The 18,789-nt window shown below is 57.0% G+C and overlaps 5 protein-coding genes across 5 annotated transcripts; 3 read left to right on the top strand and 2 right to left on the bottom strand.

Annotated features, from left to right (window-relative positions):
* Positions 1-18: 18 nt before the first annotated feature.
* On the bottom strand, positions 19-3,924 carry B0T15DRAFT_45370 (muts domain V-domain-containing protein). The gene is made up of 2 exons (XM_062865957.1): positions 2,865-3,924; positions 19-2,806 (listed from the first exon to the last, which is right to left on the bottom strand). The coding sequence occupies exons 1-2, from the start codon at positions 3,673-3,675 to the stop codon at positions 195-197; spliced, it is 3,423 nt and encodes a 1,140-aa protein (XP_062726445.1). The 5' UTR covers positions 3,676-3,924; the 3' UTR covers positions 19-194.
* Positions 3,925-7,152: 3,228 nt separating this feature from the next.
* Positions 7,153-9,051, top strand: B0T15DRAFT_387459 (sugar transporter; the record flags this gene model as incomplete). The annotated part of the gene is made up of 5 exons (XM_062864385.1): positions 7,153-7,319; positions 7,394-7,519; positions 7,608-7,858; positions 7,928-8,799; positions 8,881-9,051. The coding sequence occupies 5 exons, from the start codon at positions 7,153-7,155 to the stop codon at positions 9,049-9,051; spliced, it is 1,587 nt and encodes a 528-aa protein (XP_062726444.1).
* Positions 9,052-13,962: 4,911 nt separating this feature from the next.
* On the bottom strand, positions 13,963-14,196 carry B0T15DRAFT_385608 (complex 1 protein-domain-containing protein; the record flags this gene model as incomplete). The annotated part of the gene is made up of 1 exon (XM_062864287.1): positions 13,963-14,196. One exon carries the CDS (start codon positions 14,194-14,196, stop codon positions 13,963-13,965), a length of 234 nt encoding a protein of 77 aa, XP_062726443.1.
* Positions 14,197-15,034: 838 nt separating this feature from the next.
* On the top strand, positions 15,035-16,942 carry B0T15DRAFT_519064 (Fumarylacetoacetase-like protein). The gene is made up of 5 exons (XM_062868414.1): positions 15,035-15,345; positions 15,415-15,654; positions 15,745-15,780; positions 15,870-16,315; positions 16,440-16,942. Exons 1-5 carry the CDS (start codon positions 15,331-15,333, stop codon positions 16,573-16,575), a joined length of 873 nt encoding a protein of 290 aa, XP_062726442.1. The 5' UTR covers positions 15,035-15,330; the 3' UTR covers positions 16,576-16,942.
* Positions 16,943-17,975: 1,033 nt separating this feature from the next.
* Positions 17,976-18,637, top strand: B0T15DRAFT_489325 (uncharacterized protein; the record flags this gene model as incomplete). The annotated part of the gene is made up of 2 exons (XM_062866586.1): positions 17,976-18,117; positions 18,393-18,637. The coding sequence occupies 2 exons, from the start codon at positions 17,976-17,978 to the stop codon at positions 18,635-18,637; spliced, it is 387 nt and encodes a 128-aa protein (XP_062726441.1).
* Between the last annotated feature and the right edge of the window lie 152 nt (positions 18,638-18,789).

Below are 18,789 nucleotides of genomic sequence, written 5' to 3'. Positions count from 1 at the left end.
TCTTGGCCTCCATAACCATATCGTCACGGCACGCGTTGACACACTCACAGGTCATTTGATTAGTTGACCAACATGGCCGCGAAACTTTGTAATGACCCCGTCCCGTTACGACCTCTATTAAGCTATCTCAACACGGATTGCTAATACCGACACACAAGAACACCAACACCATTGGTCCAAGGGAACTTATACATCTACAACTGCTCGATGCTCGACACTAGATGCTCCAGCTGCTCCTCTCCTCCTCCTCCACCACTCTTCAGAACATCCTCCAACATCCGGGCCGCACCCTGAAGCCGACGAACCTTGACGCCCTCCTCCATCTCGCGCGACTTGCGCGCCGCCACGTCCAGCACGCGCCGCGGAATGCGCGCCAGCCGCGCCACGTTGAGCCCGTACGACCGGTGCGCCACGCCCTCGGCCACTTCGTACAGGAAGGTGATTTCCTCGTCGCCAACCTCCCCTTCTCCTCCATTTCCTTCTTTTTTATTATTATTATTGTCAGAAGGCCTGTTGGACTCGAACCGCATGTGCACGCACCGCACGCGCCCATCGCCCAGCCCCTGCGCGACGCGGGCCAGGCTCTGGTAGTGGGTGATGAAGAGGGTCAGACAGCGGGTCTCGCGCACGACGTGGTCCAGCACGGCGTGCGCGATGGCGGCGCCGTCGTGCGTCGACGTGCCGCGGCCGAGCTCGTCGAGGATGACGAGCGAGCGCGGCGTCGCGCCGCGCAGGATGGAGGCCGTCTCGGACACCTCCACCATGAAGGTGCTCTCGCCCGCGAAGAGGTTGTCGCGCGCGCCCATGCGCGTGTAGATGGCGTCGGTCGGCGTCAGGGACATGGCGGCCGCCGGCACGAAGGAGCCGATCTGGGCGAGCAAGACGAGCAGCGCCACGGCGCGCACGTAGCTTGATTTGCCGCCCATGTTGGGGCCTGTGATCAGCTGCGCGATGGGCGCCGGGGAGGTCAGGGAGGTGGTGAAGGGGATGTAGCCGTCGGGGAGCGTGTGCTCGGCGATGGGGTGGCGGCCGTCGGTGATGGAGATGGTTGGCGGGCTGGTGGAGGGGAGGAAGGTCGGCTTGCTGTAGCCGGGCAGTGCGGCTACCTGGGCGAGGGAGAGGAGGCAGTCTAGCGTGGCGAGTGAGGCGACTGCGTCGCGGAGAGGCTGGTACTCGGCTGCGATGGACTTGAGGAGATCTGTAAACGCTGCGTCGCAGGCGGCCGCGAGGGCTTCCTTGTGCTGGTCGCGCTCGTTCATCAGACGCATCACTTCCGGGGTGTGGAAGCGAGACAGCTTCTTTGTGCCGCTGATTTTGGCCCATGAAGCGGGGACGCGCTTCAGGTCGGCGTTGGGGACCTCGATCAAGTACTCAATGCCGGCCACGGTGACGTAGGAAACGGGCGTCTTCTTGGACAGCTTCGCGGCCGCGTCCTTGCGGTGCGCATCCAAGTCTGCTTCGACGGCAGCGATGCCCAGCTTGTGGTTCGTGATATCGTCCGTCTCTTCCTCGTCGCGGAAGAAAGTGTACTTGTCGTCTTTCCGCGCCGCCTCGGCGTTGATCTTGTCGAGGTATGAGGTGACGATATCCCCGATACCCGGTAGGGAGCAGATTGCCTCGCTAATGAGGCGTGATTGGAAGCCCGTGTCTGCCGGTGCCTTCACCCTCGAGAACTCCATAGCGATTCGCTGGAGTGTCTGCAATGTCGAGAGCAGTTCCGGCCGGGTGCACTTCCCGTAGTAGATGCGGATGAGGCTTCGCTCGAGATCAGCCTTGATTTTGCTGAGCATGCCGACGAGCTTGTCAACCTTGGCGGTGGACTGGTTCTCGAGCAGCTCCTCGACCGCCGAAACACGCTCCTCCAGCCGCTCCTGGTCTAGCAATGGACGGCCAATCCATTTCCTGAGCAGTCTCCGGCCGGGACGGGTTTGTGTCTTATCCAGGGCCCACAACAGACTGCCCTTCTCGCACTGGTCCGTTGCATTTCTGTAGACCTCCAAGCTCTCTAGAGTAGTCCCGGTGATCAACATGTGTTGTCGTGTACTGAACGACTGAAAATACTTGGTCAGATCGAAGATGTGTTCTAGGCCGTACTCGGTCAGGTGGGTGATCATGGCCGACAGACATATCGTGACTGGCTCTGGCAGCTTCAGCACTTTGTCGAGAAGGGCTGCCGAGCGTTCGTCGTTGTCTTTGGTTTTGCCGGCATAGAATTGCGTAACGTGGGAGTACGCCTCGGCGGCCATCGTCTTGCTCTTGGGCACCCTCTCCACGCGGGTCTTGTCGCCGAAGACATTCGTGCTGCTTCCAGCTAGGTGCCCCACCAGCTTGTCGGTTGCCTTGGAGAGCTCGCCGACGATGAGGAGCTCGCAAGGGGAAATGTGAAGCAGACGAGTCTCGATCTCTCGCCTCATGAAGCCGTCTTCAAAGTCGTCGTAGATAATGTCTCCTGTCGCCGGTTGGACGGCGACGATGCCGACATCGACCTTCTCGTCCGCCCCCCAGCCCTTTGTCGACGATTCCGTCAGGCAGAGGAGATAGCCTCCCGCGGGAGCACCGCTGCCTTCAGTCGGTTGGTCGAGCTCCCCCGTCTCGTCGACGTAAGTTCCCTTGGTGTAGACGTTGGTGAGCTTACGGACAAACGGCGCGTTGCGGTTGTCGCCTGCTTTTTTGAGCGCTGCCGTCTCAAGCTGTCGCACGACACCGACTTTGTGCCCGGCGGCAACAAGGCGTTTGACATGGACGTTCAGGCGATGGACAGGTATGCTGGCCGAGGCGAAGCGGTCGAGGTGGGCTTCTGACGGGTCTTGGAGTCGGTTAGCGGGCAGTCAACCTAGCGGTTTCACAAGGGAGGTTCGGCATACGCTCATCATATCTGAACTTGCCCGGTATGCAGACGATGCTTAGTTCCTTGGCCGCAATGCGGGCGTCTTCGCCAAAGAATCTAAACTTGTAGCCGACTTCGACCACCAATATCGTATCCATATGCTTCCTCTTGATGTCGAGAAACTGGATCTCCATAGGCGTGAGCTTTCCGGTCTTGGCGCCCTTTTTCTTGGCCTTTGTCGGTGGAGGTGGCTCATCCTCTTCGGCATCACCCCCGGCCTCGTCGTCATCTCCTTCTACGCCGGGGCTTCCGCTCTCGCCCTGGAGCTCGCGTCTCCGCCACAGGGACAAGCTATCGGGGTGCCCGAGTTTCTTGACAAAAGCCCTGTGCAATTCCTCCTTCTTGCGCTTCTCCGCCGCATCCTCGTCGTCAGCCCGCCCAGCTGGATTCAACACTGGCTGATCCGCATCATAAGCGTATCGCTCGGTCCGGGTTGGCGCGTTCGAGCTCTTAGCAATCGAACCACGGCGAGGCGACGATGGCGACGTCGGGGATGCGTTGGAGAGATCCTCGGTATCATCATTTTCTGGGATGGACTTTGCACGTTTTGATGCACGGCTCGATTTTTCGCTCCCATTGTCATTCGTTTCGCGTAGAGGCCGCTTTCGCGGTGCATCCCGGGCGGGCGACGCAAACGACGCCAACGAAGACTCCTCGTTGTCCTCGTCCTTGTCCTGAGCCGCTTTGGCTCCGGGTGACGAGGTCGGCTTCCTGTTCAGTCCATTGACGGTAAAGAAGCTTGTGAGCGAGGCCTGCCTCTTCTCGGATGGTCTTGAAGGGCCCGCCATGGCGTTGTAGTCGATGGGTCGCGACGAGTGGGGAATGCGGCTTCACGAGCTGTCTTGGAAATTTGGAGACGCGCAGCAAAACACGCGCCACCGCGCGCAGTGGTGGCATACGCTTCCACGTGACATTGCTCCCGCCAAGACTTCGTCTCATCAATTTTAGCGCCCACCTCAGGTTCCGACTCAACAACGCACGGAAGACCTCCACGACGAAGGATCGAAACCAGCAATAGAATACCACAACGAAAGGAAAAGGGAGCAAAGAAGCCTGTACCCAGCCGTCGGCTCTTCGGAGCGCATCTCAGTCAGACAATCCTTCAGGATCAATCATCCGTCCTGTCGACAAACTTCGTTTTGTCCAATATACCAGCAGGATGCAGCTCTGGCCCCCAAGGTGGAGTAACGGGGAGAGTTTCAATGCAGCCTGTCGACCCCGTCTTCCCGTCCTGGGCTCCGCAATTCTGTGCGAACGACATCCTTGAAATTTTGCCCGCCCGTACACTACAGAGAACGATGCAACACACCGTTTTCCTCGTTGGGCCTGTTGGCGAGGAGCGTCCTTGATGAGAAGGTCCTCAAATTCCGGGGACCGGCCTGACTTCCTTCAAGGCCCTTCAGGAAGACTACCCGGAAATGGCCACGCGTATGCAATCTGGGATTGTTAAGCCCCTTATCCAAAGGTGCTGGCAGAATCCAACTCGAGGTCGTTGTGTTTTCTCGTGGTCGCACGCCCGACACCTCGCGGAGCGGTAACCATGGATTGAGCATGCCGTTGCACCTTCCACTGTTGCAACATTGGACAGTCGGCTGCAGTCTACTACAGTACTAGGTAGTAAGGCATCTTAGTAGTACCGTACGGGCTCACCACTTGAAGGAAGGCGCGGTTCATAAAGTTCCAGTCTCCAGTCGATGCTGCACGCAATATCTGGGGTAGGGGCGATGGACAGCAGCCAGGCATCCATCGAACTGTCCCGTTGCTGGCTGCCTGAGAGCTTACCCTCTCTTCTTTCGTGTGATCCGCTTCACGCTGCTTCTCGACCCGCTCGTGAACGGCATACCAATCCTCTTCGACGCCGAACCCTTCGCTCGATACTCGTCGATCTCACCCAAAATTTGGTTCATACGAAATCATTCAGCCGCAGCCCTAAACCGGGATCTGAGCCGACATGGGCAGATCCTGAGGTCCAGACCCACCGTCCTATGGACGATATGGTCGAAAAGAACCACTCAACGAGTTGCGACTCGACACCGGCTACCGTTCCGAGAGTTGGCGAGTAGTACACAGTAGGTAAGGCTACCGGGTGCGTCTTCGATGGGTTCCGGGTCCGGCGCCGCCAACATAGGCACCTAACTATAAAAGGATCTCGAGCACCACAGCGAGTAGGGCTTCTTGAAGCTGACTGGCAAGACAGTGAGCAGACGAGTTATTAGTGGATGGTGCTGACCCAGCACTCCGTCACCGCCAACAGCCGATATTATTAGGCTAAATGTCGTGCCAAGACGGATAATGTGCTGTTGGCAAACCTTACTGCGTTCGTCAAGGCGGTCGCAGACAAGACCTCGTTCGAGCGCGAGCCGCAAGATTGCAAGCGCGCCTCTTTGGGATTGGATAGCGCAACGGCCCTCCTGCCCTTCTCGAAGCCCCGGCGAACTAGCGGGCCTCGAGCGGGCCAGCCAGTCACCGCTCAACAACTGAACTTCGAATTCCAGGCCCACCGCCCCAGACTTCGGCTCCAGAGTGCACGTTTGTGCCATTGTGGGCGTTGTGCGGGGAGGCTAGCCTCCGGATTTTCGGGGAGACTTCCTACCCGCCAATCACAGTCCGGCAAATGCACTGCTCATCTGAGGCTCTCCGCCGGCTCACATGCTGTGAGGATCGCTTGCAACGGCGCATGTGGCGCTTTTGTCGGTGCTCTCAGCGCGTCAGCCTTGACGAGTCCGCCACAAAGAACTACACTAGTTCTTCGGCTGAATTGGCTTCAGCAGACACTTTTGTGCTCCGTCGCTCCGGACGCCCGGCGCCGCTGGCGTTTCCAGGCGCCGGGTCAGGCCTGTCTTCCACCTGCCAGCCATGCCCGTCTGGCCGTCTCGCGTGTGTCTGTCCATCTCGACACCGATATTGCATGGCATAATGCAACAGCTAGGCGCTTCATCTATCTGCCACGGTGCCCGGCATCCGCCCCTTGCACCTGGCTGGGGACACCCAGCCATAATCACCCAACCATGGCGGCCTTGGAAAATGATAGCACATAACATACCACTCTCATGTGCTCCCCCAATGCAACTCAGGTCAGCAAGAGGTTTTTGCGATGCCTAATGGACTCTGGAGTCGCTGGTCGTCATCGGCCGCCGTTCTTGTCTCCAGGCATTAGGGGCAGCTTCAGCGATTTCATAGAGAGCGCGCCACCTGAAGATGTCCCATGCACGATCGGTCCGCTTCCACCGTCATGGCGATTGTTGGCTCGCGGTGGCTGCAGCTGCGCTGCTCTCATTTGCTCAAGCTGCTCGCTTGTCGGCAAGGCACGCCAAACCGGTCCGATCCCCTCTGGCGCACCCCTCGTGGCCAAGGACGCCAAGCTCTAGTCTCGGCAGGCAAAATGGTGTGGGACCCGCACATGGGGTGAACTCGGGGGGCGCTAGTTAGTTGCGGGGACTCCAAAGTTGGGGAAAGGTTTGTTGGAGAGGTCTGGCGATCAGCATGGGGCCGAAGTTGGGTTCGATGTTCCGCTACCGTCCCCTCCAGACGGCATGCGCCCTTATCTGGGGTTCTGGAACACGAAAGGGCCTGAGGACGGGCTCGTTGCCTGACTGACTCGCTTCCCGTCTTTCCCCTGTGTCCACTGTCCACGGCACTGGCGCAGTGGCGATGCTGCCAGTGTTCGCCCCTTCTGCTTCAGCTCTTCAGAGCCTTCATCATGTGCATGGTTCTCCTCATGAGAAGATATTAGCCTCTGCGAGAGGCGGGTCACTGTCCAGGCGAGCCTGGTTTCGACAATTTGCTGCCGCGCCGCTCCGTCCCGGCCGGGGTATGGAGGTATCGCTGCAAATGGACACGAGCACTTGGGTCTCGAGGTACCCAGCTATTTACACGCAGGTGGAGGCTCGCCCGAAGTGGGTAGCGCTCGGAGGTGCAGAGGATTGGTTAAGCTTCCCTGCAGTTGGCTTATCCGCCCGTGGCTCTCCCTTGAGTCCCTGACCCTGGCTGCTTGGCCCCTGGTCGCCATCCCGGGACGCTTGGCCGGTCCGGTCGCCCGTCTGTGGCTCTCCCCCATACCCCAGAGTCGTTGCTGGTGTCTATCGTGTCATTATAAGCATGGCACCCCTCGTGTCGATCTGCGTTTCCCTTCTCTCGTGCCTTCCTCCTCACTCAGGGTTCCAAGGACACGGGTCAAACACGTCGTCAAACACCTCACCCGAGAGCCGTTGAAGCGCTGCCGCCAGCCAACCTCGACAACCAGAACCCCCGAGTGATCGGTCAAGATGGGCATCCTACCGAAGAAGAAGCCCAATGCTGAGGCGACGGTTGTCGCCCAGGAGGAGGCGCCCGAGTTTGAGAGGGTCCAATGGACGAAGGATCCCGGGCTTCGGAAGCTCTATTTCTTCGCCTTTGTTCTTTGCATTGCCTCTGCCACCACTGGCTACGATGGGTGAGTCGGATGTGGCCGGTAACATGTCGTTAGCTACAACAGGCCAGCTGACTCTGCCGTTTTCTCGTCCACAGCATGTTCTTCAACAGCGTGCAGAACTTCGAAACATGGAAAGCGTACTTCCACAACCCTGAGGGCTCCGACCTGGGTCTTCTCGGCGCGCTCTACCAGATTGGTAGCTTGGTTTCCATTCCACTGGTGTAAGTGCGGCAACATATATTCCCTGTCTCTCCTCTGATGTTTCTGTGAATAGAATGTGAATAGAAGCTGACTTCGTTGCGCGTGTAGTCCCATCTTGGCTGATCGCTTCGGCCGTAAGCTTCCGATTGCCATCGGCTGTGTCATCATGATTGTCGGCGCTGTCCTGCAGGCCGCCTGCCAGAATCTCGGCACCTTCATGGGTGGCCGTGTCATGCTTGGTTTCGGCAACTCTCTGGCCCAGATCTGCTCCCCCATGCTTCTCACCGAGCTGTGCCACCCGCAGCACCGTGGACGCCTCACCACCGTCTACAACTGTCTCTGGAACGTCGGAGCCCTGAGTAAGTTATCCCCGCCCTCCCGGCGACCGACCGTAACGTCCGGAAGGCCGCAAGCTGACGAAGGTGCAGTCGTCTCTTGGATTTCCTTCGGTACCAATTTCGTCAACAACGATTGGGCTTGGCGTGTCCCCGCCTTGCTGCAGGCTATCCCCTCGGTCATCCAGCTGGCCTTCATCTTTTGGGTGCCAGAGTCGCCCCGTTACCTGATGGCCAAGGACAAGCACGACAAGGCGCTCAAGATCCTCGCCAAGTACCATGCCAACGGCAATGCAAACCACCCTACCGTCCAGTTCGAATTTCGCGAGATCAAGGAGACGATCCGGCTCGAATTCGAGGCCAAGAAGAGCAGCAGCTACCTCGACTTCTTCCGCACCAAGGGTAACCGCTACCGCTTCGCCGTCCTCATCTCGCTCGGCATCTTCTCGCAGTGGTCCGGCAACGCCATCATCTCCAACTATGCTAGCAAGCTGTACGACACGGCCGGTGTCACGGATCCAACCGCGAAGCTCGGTCTCTCGGCCGGCCAAACGGTTCTCTCCCTCATCGTGTCCATCACCATGGCTCTGCTCGTCGACAAGGTCGGCCGCCGGCCCATGTTCCTTGCCGCGACGGGCGGCATGTTTGGCACCTTCATCTTCTGGACGCTTACCTCGGCTCTCTACGACGCGCACGGTCTCGATGGTGCGCGCTACGCCATGCTCTTCTTCATCTGGGTCTTCTCCATCTTCTACGCGCTGGCGTGGTCTGGCCTGCTCGTCGGCTACGCCATCGAGATCCTGCCGTACAAGCTCCGTGCCAAGGGCCTCATGGTTATGAACCTGACTGTCCAGGCGGCCCTCACGCTCAACACGTACGCCAACCCGGTCGCTTTCAAGGCCTTCGAGGGCAAGCCCGACGAAGGCATCCGTGGCAGCACCTGGAAGCTCTACCTCATCTACACCGTAAGTGCTTCCCTACCCGCCCCCGAAAGAAACGGTGAATATGTGAGTGATAGCTTGCTAACCTGTATTCCAACGCCATAGTGCTGGATCTTCCTCGAGCTCTGCTTCGTCTACTTCATGTACATCGAGACCAAGGGCCCCACGCTCGAGGAGCTCGCCAAGATCATCGACGGCGACGAGGCGGCCGTGGCGCATATCGACATCCACCAGGTCGAGAAGGAGGCTGCCATCAACGAGGAGAAGGTCGCCTAAATGGTTGGCTGATTACTCTGTCGGCAATGCGTCAGGTTGGCTCTGGGTTGTTGTGTTCAGCGTTGCGGGTTGGGTTGTACGGCCATGTTATTATGGTAGAGGAACGAATCCCCCCCTTGTTATATGTTTCTGTTTTTTAGGTAATCATGATACACGGAGCCAACAAGGCAGTTACGACTCCCGTCCTCTTTACTTCCTAGTGCCTGTCACAGTGCCTGCTCTGCAAATGTCCGAGCCCTTCTTCTCGGGTACGGGGCTTACGGCTACTATGGCTATTTTCTTACACTTCCCGCAGACATTGGGTTGCTTACTCATGGCCCGGACTTTGGGATGTGGCTGACGCCCCTTTCTTCCCCGGGTCATTCCGCCGCTCCAGGGCGCTCGCGTACAGTTCACGTACCCTACACAGTATGTATGTATGACGATAACCTTTAGCCAGGTGCCGATGGGAATCTCCGATTTAGGGGGTTTCAGTCCCTAGGCGGTGGCCACCGGGGTCGGACTCAATAATCAATAATATCCTGCCATACCGATCCACAAACGCAGCATTCCGACATCCGGGAAACCCTCCTTCTGCGCGGCAAGACTAGGTACCTACCTAGTGAAGTCGTTTACCCGGGTGGAGATGCCAGGACCTGTCGGTTAACGCTTAACAGCCCGGTCGATCAAGAGATGATGATCCTGAGCGGAGCCAGAAAATGTTGAGAACCATAGGTAAGTAACTACATAGAACCATAGCGGAGCATCGAGCCCGACTAAAGGGGGGGAACTGTCCGTCAGAGCAAGTCAAGTCCCAATTCCCAAGTCTCCATCCATTGTAGGACTTCCATATTATGAGTGTATGCTCTCGGTGAACTGCCAGCGCTGTAAAAATGTCCCAACTCTGCCCGTTTCCTTGGACACATTTCCGGCCGGACACCACCCGGGGACAGATCCATGCCAAGAGGGGGGACTTTATCCACGGTGAAGGACAAGGTGAAGGCCAAGGTCCCGACGCCACGGGGAGCACTTCTTACATCCTAGGCTAAAATGCACCCGCCTTCCCCGGAACGATCGCACGCCCTAGGAAGGAAAAAAGAAGAAGAAGAAAAAAAAAAAAAAAAAAGGCTCTGGCGATTCCTAGGTACCTAGATCGCACGAAGTACATGTACAGTACCTTACCCGGTTGACGACCACATAGCGCGTTCGCCTTTTCATCCCGTCCACGACCATACGATCAGAGGTGTAAAGGGATTTGAACCACTCTGAGGCATTGACATGAAGGATCATGGATATTATATCGGTACTGGACATGTAATGTATGTACATGCAATGCGAAGTACCTAGCCTCCTGGAAAGGCTAGCAGCTCATTTCTCCTCTCTTACAGCGGGTAGCTCTCGGTTCGTTGACTGTGATCGTACCACACCTCATCAGTCACCGCGGTGGACACAGGGAAAGGGGCTACGTCTCAACTCTCAACAAGCCTACGGTAGGTAGTGAAGCTCAGTTGATGGAAAGGCTAGTAATTAGACCGCAACAGCATTTCTCTCGTGATCAGAAAAGATTGTGGCAAAAGATCATGGGACTACGAAAAAGGACGGGAGGCAGGCGATCGCCAGGTAGGTACCTAGAGAAGAACGCACCTCCACACACACACACACACACACACACACACACACTTCCAGCGGCAAAATAACCGCCTACTGATCCCGCCATGGCGCTTTGCAAGTTGCCCAGCCAGTGAGAGAGAGTCTGGCACGAGAGTCTCGCTCCAATTCGATCCTCACGATCCCACGACGGAAACTATTTGGGCCCCGGGCAGCTAATATAAGTAAGGGACTTTGTATGTATGTGGAACATACATACTAGTAGGTGCACCACGTACCAACCACATCCGATCCTGTGTGTTGTCCACTGTCCAAAGAGTCGCTCCTGGTGTTCTGAATACCTATCTGATAGGTAGGATCGCGGGGCCTTGGCAGGGACATTGCCCGGCCCCGCTCTGTTGTTGACACCAGTACTCCGTACCCCTACTGTATGCATTGCTACCGCGCCTAGAATCCTGGTCATGGTATGGTAGCTTTTTGCATGTCCTGTATTGTACAATATCACCACAACACCATCTCATAAATGAGATGAATCCACATTAATTCCGAGTTGATATATGCTGTGGTTAATGCACCTACTATTGGATGCTAGGTCTCTGTCCCCGACTCCGCGGCCCCTCATGACAAGGAAGTCGATAAGACTAGTAAGGTCGTCTCTTGGGCCCTTGTGGGTTTGCTTCTCTGGAACGGGACACATGGGCACAGCCGTCGATATGCATGTTACTGTATGGTATAGATGAAGGGCCGATCAAGGCCTCGTGCTGGCGTTAAACGTTCGCATGCTCAGGATCCGTCATAAGATGCGAGCTAATGATGCCAACCTGGTTTCGGGTTGAGTAACTATGCTAACTATGCTAGACAGCGGCAAGAAACGCACCCACAAGACCGAAGCTAGCGGCTTGCTCATGTAGATAGGGTAAGGTTAACCATGTGTCGGATTGTAGCGAGTTAGCGTTAAGGTATACTGGCAATAGCCGACTTGTGTCCATAAACTCTCCCTTGCCTCCTGAAAGCATCCATCTCGTATTCCTTTTCTCAAGCTGCTAGTCCACCCTAATCCCGCCCAACTGCTGCCCAGAAGCTTTCTTTGTAACCAAAAATCATCGACTTGCACCTCACTGACCGGGCCGTGGCGCCCCTCTGCCCGTAGCTCATCCAGAAAAGGACCCAGAATTCTGCCCGTCTCCTTGTAGAACCAGTCGTCGAGCTCCTCGGCGTCCTTGAGCCGAGCGATATGAGCCGGAGGCGACGGAGCAGGTCCAGGTCCAACCTCCTTCTCAGATTATTTTGTCGGAAGACCTTGACGCAGCTGCCTGACGGTCTACCTCCCTGACCGGCCAGAAATCGGCGCAGAGCTGGAGCAGGGCGTCGAGCTCGATATTGGTGAGTAGGGTGCACCTGAGCCGGAGGGCGCGGTGCACACTTCATCCAGGTCTCTGATGTTGTCGTTCTCAAGTTCTCTTTCGGTGGAAGCCTCCTGTTGGGGTGTGCCTGGTTCCGCCGACCTCCTTTGAATCCGTTCGGAGGTGGATGTCGACTTTGACCTGGTACCCGGCTCAACGGCCTCGGCGTTCTGTGTCATGGCCTCGATCATCCGTTCGTGTCGTAGCATGGCGGCACGCTGAAGTCTCTCGGACGGTGATAAACGTTTCCGGTTTGGTCTTTTGCTTTGAGAAGGGCGCTGCGCAGTCCCCGACCGAGGCTCTTCTCTCACTAGGGAATTCGGTTCGAGGACGGTATCTCTGGAGCTCGTTTGCGAGGGTGACGACATGCTCACGAGATGGTCCCCCTTCGTGGCAACATGCGGTGTACTCTTGAGATTCTGTTTGATGCTGTTCGAGGCAGTTTGGTTAAAGTAGCCCTGTTCCGCACCCAGTTCCGGGTTAACCTCACCACCGCTATGCTGTGACTTCAAAGCCGGGTGGCTCGGCACTTCCACTCTCGGACTGGTTGGCTCTTCACTTTCTGGAATAGTAGTAGGGAGCCGGCGGAGAGAAATCCGGGCCGGCTTTGCTCGTGCAGTATCAGCACGCCGAGAACCCGAGAATATCGGTGATGTAGGCAGCTTTGACATAGTCAACACCCGCGTGCCGAGAGAAGGAGTGGTGACAGCGGAGGAGACTGGTCTTGTGGCTCTGTCGTGACAGTCCGTCGAACTGCCATCCAGTCCCTGATTGTGAACCACGGGCCCTAACCATAGCCGGTCATCGAGAAGAAAGGCTCTGGAACGTCTGAGCCGTCCCCGGCGCAGCATGTGACCTGGAGCCTGTTGGACCTTTTTGGCTCGCCGGCTCACCCTCTGGTTAGTAGGCGTGACTCCTGGCATAGCTTGCCGATTCTGATGCGGACGCGGCAGAAGCTCTTGTGCTGTACGCGTCGAGACAGGGGTCTCCGTCGCGGTCAGAGGAGGGCCGGGACCGGCATCCGCCGCCACACAGTCACGATGCCTGTCAACCTCCCGGGTGATGGGACACGACCGGAATTCGGTATCGCGTGGTGCCTGGTTATGGTCCGGAGTTGGAAAGAGAGGATAGCGAGTGGCCCCTCCTGGAGACGTCTCCGCAGCATCTCGAAGTGCGGAAGCTTGTCCGGCTTGGTTCGGGTCAACACCGTCAGGCTCTCCAATGATAGCGGCCCGTGGCTCGGCCTCGGATCTCTGCCGTCCGTTTTGAGCTCTGAAGCTCGTGCGTGGCTCGACAGCGGATGTTGGAAGCCCAACTCGGTACAGAGGACGAGTGGAGCTCCCCCGAGACGGTGCGTGCGGTCTTGCACTCGACCGCAACGCGGGACTAGTCCGACTGCGGCCGCCACGAAAGCAATTGGAATCTCGAGGGATGGGAAAACAAAGCTTGCTCCTTCGTTTCCGGGGGATTTCAATATGTTGTGCGGGGTGGAGCTTCTGCAGAGGCTCGCCCAACGGTTCTCGCACAACAAGCTCCACGGCGCGCTGGGTCAAGTTGGAGCTGGGCGGACCGGCGGAACCAAGTCTGATCTTCGGCCGATGATGCGGGCGTCCTTTCTAAGTTAAGCCGGCTGTAGGCATGGTGCGTGGGTTTAAGGAACTGGTTCGGAGCGGAGTTGATGCAAAGCACGCGGCGAGGTGAGTATGAGCGACAAGCCAGGTAGAGAGGAAAGAAAGCCGGCGGGATTAGGAGACTGCAGATTCGAAGCAGGTTCACCTGACCGGCAAGCGGCCCCTGTGCTCTACAGGCAGCCGCGCCGGGCGGTCTCCGCGGTTTCCGCTGTCCGTCATAGTACTACTAAGTAGCTACAGTGGTGAGATCGGTGACAGATCATCCACAACAAGAAGGAGCGGCCCTGTCGCTATTTGATGTCCTTGACCCCCGGGGATGCGTAGATGTCGAGCTGCCGCCGGCCTTTGCGCAGCAAGAACTCAATGGCGCCAAAGTCTCGTTTGTCGATCTTGATGTTCTTCTCAAATTCATTTCTCGCAAACACCTGAAAGTGCTTGCGGTTCGCTGCAGGCTTTTTCCGGCATTCGCGGAGACAATGCCGGTACAGGGAAAGGACCTCTCTCTGAAGGCCCGAAAGACGCATTGTGCGGTTTTGACTTGGATGCTCAGCGGAGTGGTTGTCGAGTCAGGCGTTGGCTGGTTTTCACAGGACACGCCAGATCAGAAAAATTGACGTCGAGCTCATTGTCGCCTCGGCACGTCATCCACGGGCCGGGCCGGGGCCTCGGAGGGCCGATCTCGGCAAAGCAGGCAACGGGCGGGACTGGCAGAGGCTGGCTACGCGCAGGCCCTCCCTGCATCACTATAGTGGGTACCGGACAGACCAGCTAGCCAGACAGGCGTTTGCACCAAGTAGAGTCCTGGCTTGACGCGAATTGCAAACCAAATGACGGTCAATCGCCGCGCGTTGGTTACTGTGTGTAGTCCCTGAGCAATGCCCGTACATAAGTTACAATAGAGTTAGTGAAGGTTCCGTCGGTCCGCATGTAGCCAAGCCTCGGCAGGGGGGCTATAAAGCGACAGATTGGCACGCACTCTTGGAGAATACCTAGGTACCTTAAGTATGCCGCAATGTTGGTGACTATCCGGTATAAGGGTAAGATAACTACCTAGGCAGTTTCCCCGAGGAAGAAGCCGGTTTTGGTTCTATAGCGTTTCCGGAATCCCGTATAGCTAGGCCTAAGATTAGTCGCCCTAATATGATTGTCGGTATTGCCTCTACGCTTTCTTCCCTGCTAGGTTAAGGTATTGAATCGAGCGCAAGTTCGCACCGGCTCGGCACATCATCCGCCCGAGCCAAACGGGCCGGGCCGGTTCGGGGTGCGCTGCCGAGCCAGCCGGGCCTCCGCCTCGGAGTGCCGATGTCGGGAACGCGGGCACGGACGCTAAAGATGGTGGCTGGTGGAATATTTCAACCGAAAGCTCCCCCGGCTTTTCGATTCCGTGGATTACGGAGTACAGTAGTGCCGGAAGCTGCACTAATAACAGTAGTACGTAACTGTGACTGTGGGTTGAGGCGTGATGGGGCATCCTCGACGAAATCTCCACCAAAGCGAGAGTAGTATAAGGGGCGGATAGCGAAATATCTCCGCCATCGGTGTCTCGATCTCACCTCCAGAAACAAGCTGGCCCATATTATCATTGCAGTCTGGGCCATCGTGAACCTGATATTGAATTGGTCAATTAGCCACGTCAGATAGGAAGCATACTATCCAGCATGCCCTCTTTCTCGGTGAGTTTTTTCAGCTTACGTGATGTGATGGTGCCCTCCGCTCATTGAACTGACGCGACTTCTAATAAGCGCCTCGTGCGATTCCTGGCCCGGGACGGCCGGACCTACTACGGCGACGCCATCCTCCCGCGGGGCGTCACCGACGTCAGCAAGGCGCGCCAAGCCCGCATCGTCAAGGGCGACGTCTTCGGCAAGCACGACGTCACAGACCAGGTCGCCGACATCCGCATGCTCCTCGCGCCCCTGGCTCCCGAAGATGTCCGGACGGTGCGGTGTCTGGGCCTGAACTACGCCGCCCATGCGAAGGAGGTGCGTGCATAGTAAACTACCTTACCTTACCTACCTCTTTACTTTACCCCATGCAGCACGAACATGAACAGAACTGACCAGCATTATTAGTCGAAAATGCCCATCCCTCAATATCCCGTGGTCTTCGTAAGTCGCTCACTCTTCTTGTCTCGCTTACCCACCAAAACCCCCCCCCCCAAAAGTTGCATCCTCACTCACCCCCATCGCCCTGCTAGTACAAACCGGCCACGTCGCTCTCGGGCCCCACGGACCCGATCCCCGTGCACCCGCTCGCGCAGCAGGGCAGCGGGCTGGACTACGAGTGCGAGCTGGTGGCGGTGATCGGGCGGCCCTGCTCGGATGTGCCCGAGGCCCGGGCGCTCGACTACGTGCTCGGCTACGCGGTCGGCAATGACGTGTCGCACCGCGACTGGCAGCTCAAGCGGGGCGGCGGCCAATGGTCGCTCGGCAAGGGCTTCGACGGCTGGGCGCCCTTCGGCCCGGCCATCGTCACGGCGGACCTGATCCCGGACCCGCAGGCCCTGGCCATCAAGACGCGTGTGAATGGGAAAGTCGTGCAGGAGAGCACCACGGCGGATATGATCTTCAGCGTGAAGAAGACGATTGCGTTCCTGAGCCAGGGGACGACGCTCTTGCCGGGGGATCTCATTTTTACGGGCACGTACGTGAATCTCAAGTCTTTTTTTCTCCTCTTCGCTCCCCGTGTTTTGAGATCTTGTCTGTGTGTGTGTGTGTGTGTGTGAAAGGGGCGGCTACTGATCGTGAGTCTCTTTCTTCTGCTACAGACCTCAAGGAGTGGGTATGGGCAGGAACCCGCAGGTATGGCTGAAGGACGGCGATGTCGTGGAGGTTGAGCTTGAGGGTGTCGGGACCTGCACCAATACGGTCGAGTTCGGTCGCGCGAGGGATGCTAAGCTCTGAGTGAGTCGGAATGGCATGAGCTCTCGTTGGTGTCAATGAAGATTGGAAGCTGCGAGCGAAGCTGCATCCCGGGCTGCAAACTTCGGCATCCGACAAGGGAGGAGGCCAGCTACCTACACTGTCAATTCAGACAGCTTAGGATCCATGGTGGCCGATGAGATACGAAATACACTCCTTGACTCTGCTTGTCTGGCCTGGTTTGTAGCATCGGTTACGTGGTCAGGGCTGACCAAGTCAAATGCACATAGCCCAAGACAACCCTCAGCGAATTGTGAGAAATCGGTCGTCTCTCAGCTTCGGTCTAGACTCCGGGCTTCTCATGCTTGAGAGTTTATTGAATTGAATGGTTGAGATTGAAAATCTTCGGGCTATGGCCCCTGAACCGAGAAGGCCGGCCAACGGCGAGCCTCCGAAGTCCCTTCAACTTATTCTTTTTCCCCCTACAAGCAGAGGACGTTAACTGGGGAGTGAGTGTCGAGGCAAAGCAAGCATGAGGCTGCATGCACGGCGTGAGGCTGCCACACCTCACGCAAGCCCTATCGGTGAGACTCAATCAGGTAAGGATTACAGCACAGTACTGTACAATAGATGTACGTAATGTTGTTTGGTGAGTGATCCCTCCCCACAGATGGCTGCATAGCTAGGCTCGGATAGTTGCATGTGTAAGTGGACGACTCTTATACCCCGGATACCTCTGATGACTGCTGTTGTTAAGAGTATAAGTTATAGAACTCAGAGAAAACGAACCTGGGCAGTTATTTGACAAGCCTTTTGACTTGCCTTGTAAATCATGGATCAGGCCTGAACTTGATCCTCACCTGAATGGTGCGATTAGTGCGTTAACCGGGTATTCGTCTTACAAGTGGACGAGTAACCTAAGTTACGCAGTTTGATATTCTGGTATTAATCCATGCCAACAGCCTCCAAGCTGTCGATTGTACAAGCATCGAGTTGGTTGCCGATGAAGTCACGCTTGTAGATCTTTCTACACAGCAGTCATATCGAGGATGCCGTGGGGGTACGGCAGGCTTCGCACTGGATAAGAGGATATTTCGTCTTAGCCTCTAGTCCCGCCAATCTTGGCATACCTTATCGTTATCTCCCACTCCGGTTATCAGCTTCATTGGCAGGAGGAGATGAGCCATGCCGCGGTCTTTGTCCAGCTCGGGATTCATGCTAGGTAATTTCCAAGGTTGCTGGCTGCTCTGCTGAGGTTTGCGGCTGGGGTTGCATTATAAGGCGCACCTCTCGTTCGAGGTACCGTCGAGGCTTTCTCAGCCTCTTCCGTTCCCTCGACCCTAAAACCGGCCCACCGACTCCCAGAACATCGCTTCCAGCCACTTTCGCGGCAGGAACACAAGCCAGGAGCTTCGACTCATTCACCCAGCATAAATTCTGCAATGGCGGCACCCGAAGTCTCTCACGGCCGCGGTGGCGCCGGCAACATCAACCCCGACGACACCAAATACGTCGATGGTGAGGTGGTCCGGGTCGGCGAGGAGGGCAGCCACGGAGACGGGGCCTTCAGCACTGGCCGTGGAGGTACGAATCTGTTCAATTACCCGTCACCCTTCCCGGGAGGAATGAAAACATAATGCCACCATCTGAACCTCACCATCACTATCTCACACCCGCCAAACCTCAACAACGATGGCAACGACAGTGTTATCACCAACCCGTGCTGCTAGAATAGAACAACCCCACATTTCCCAAGCACATGTCATGCCAAGCCTCGGCTCCGCGATAAGCCTCTGAGAAACCTGGAACCAAAATGGAAATCCGCTAACTAAAACCCTCTTTTTCAACACACACAACAGGCGCAGCCAACATCGCCGACGCGGGTAAGAAGCAGAAGGTGCGCGCCGACAAGGACCTGATCCCCGAGGCGGCGGTCCGGCCCAGCCAGGACAACTCGGACTACCACACCGGCCGCGGCGGCGCCGGCAATGTCGAGCACGTCGCGCCCAAGCAGGACACCGCTGACGGCAACGGGAAACCGGCGGCGCCGATCTCGCTGGCGGATAAGCTGAAGATGAAGATTTTTGGGGTTTTCAAGAAATAGGGAGGGCCGCTTTTTTGTCTCTCTCTCTCCTCGCGATGTGAGGGCGGTTTGAGGGTGCTGGTTATGGCTTGTGGGCTTTTGAGTTTATTGGTGTGCGTGTTGTTGGATTAACTTTTTCTCTCTTCGCACTGATACCACTTGATATGGGTCGC

This window comes from Chaetomium strumarium (assembly GCF_033439665.1).
Source record: "Chaetomium strumarium strain CBS 333.67 chromosome Unknown B0T15scaffold_1, whole genome shotgun sequence".
NCBI classification, from domain to species: domain Eukaryota; kingdom Fungi; phylum Ascomycota; class Sordariomycetes; order Sordariales; family Chaetomiaceae; genus Chaetomium; species Chaetomium strumarium.
The sequence above is the reverse complement of the archived record's forward strand: the minus strand, read 5'-3'. Positions and strand labels throughout refer to the sequence as shown.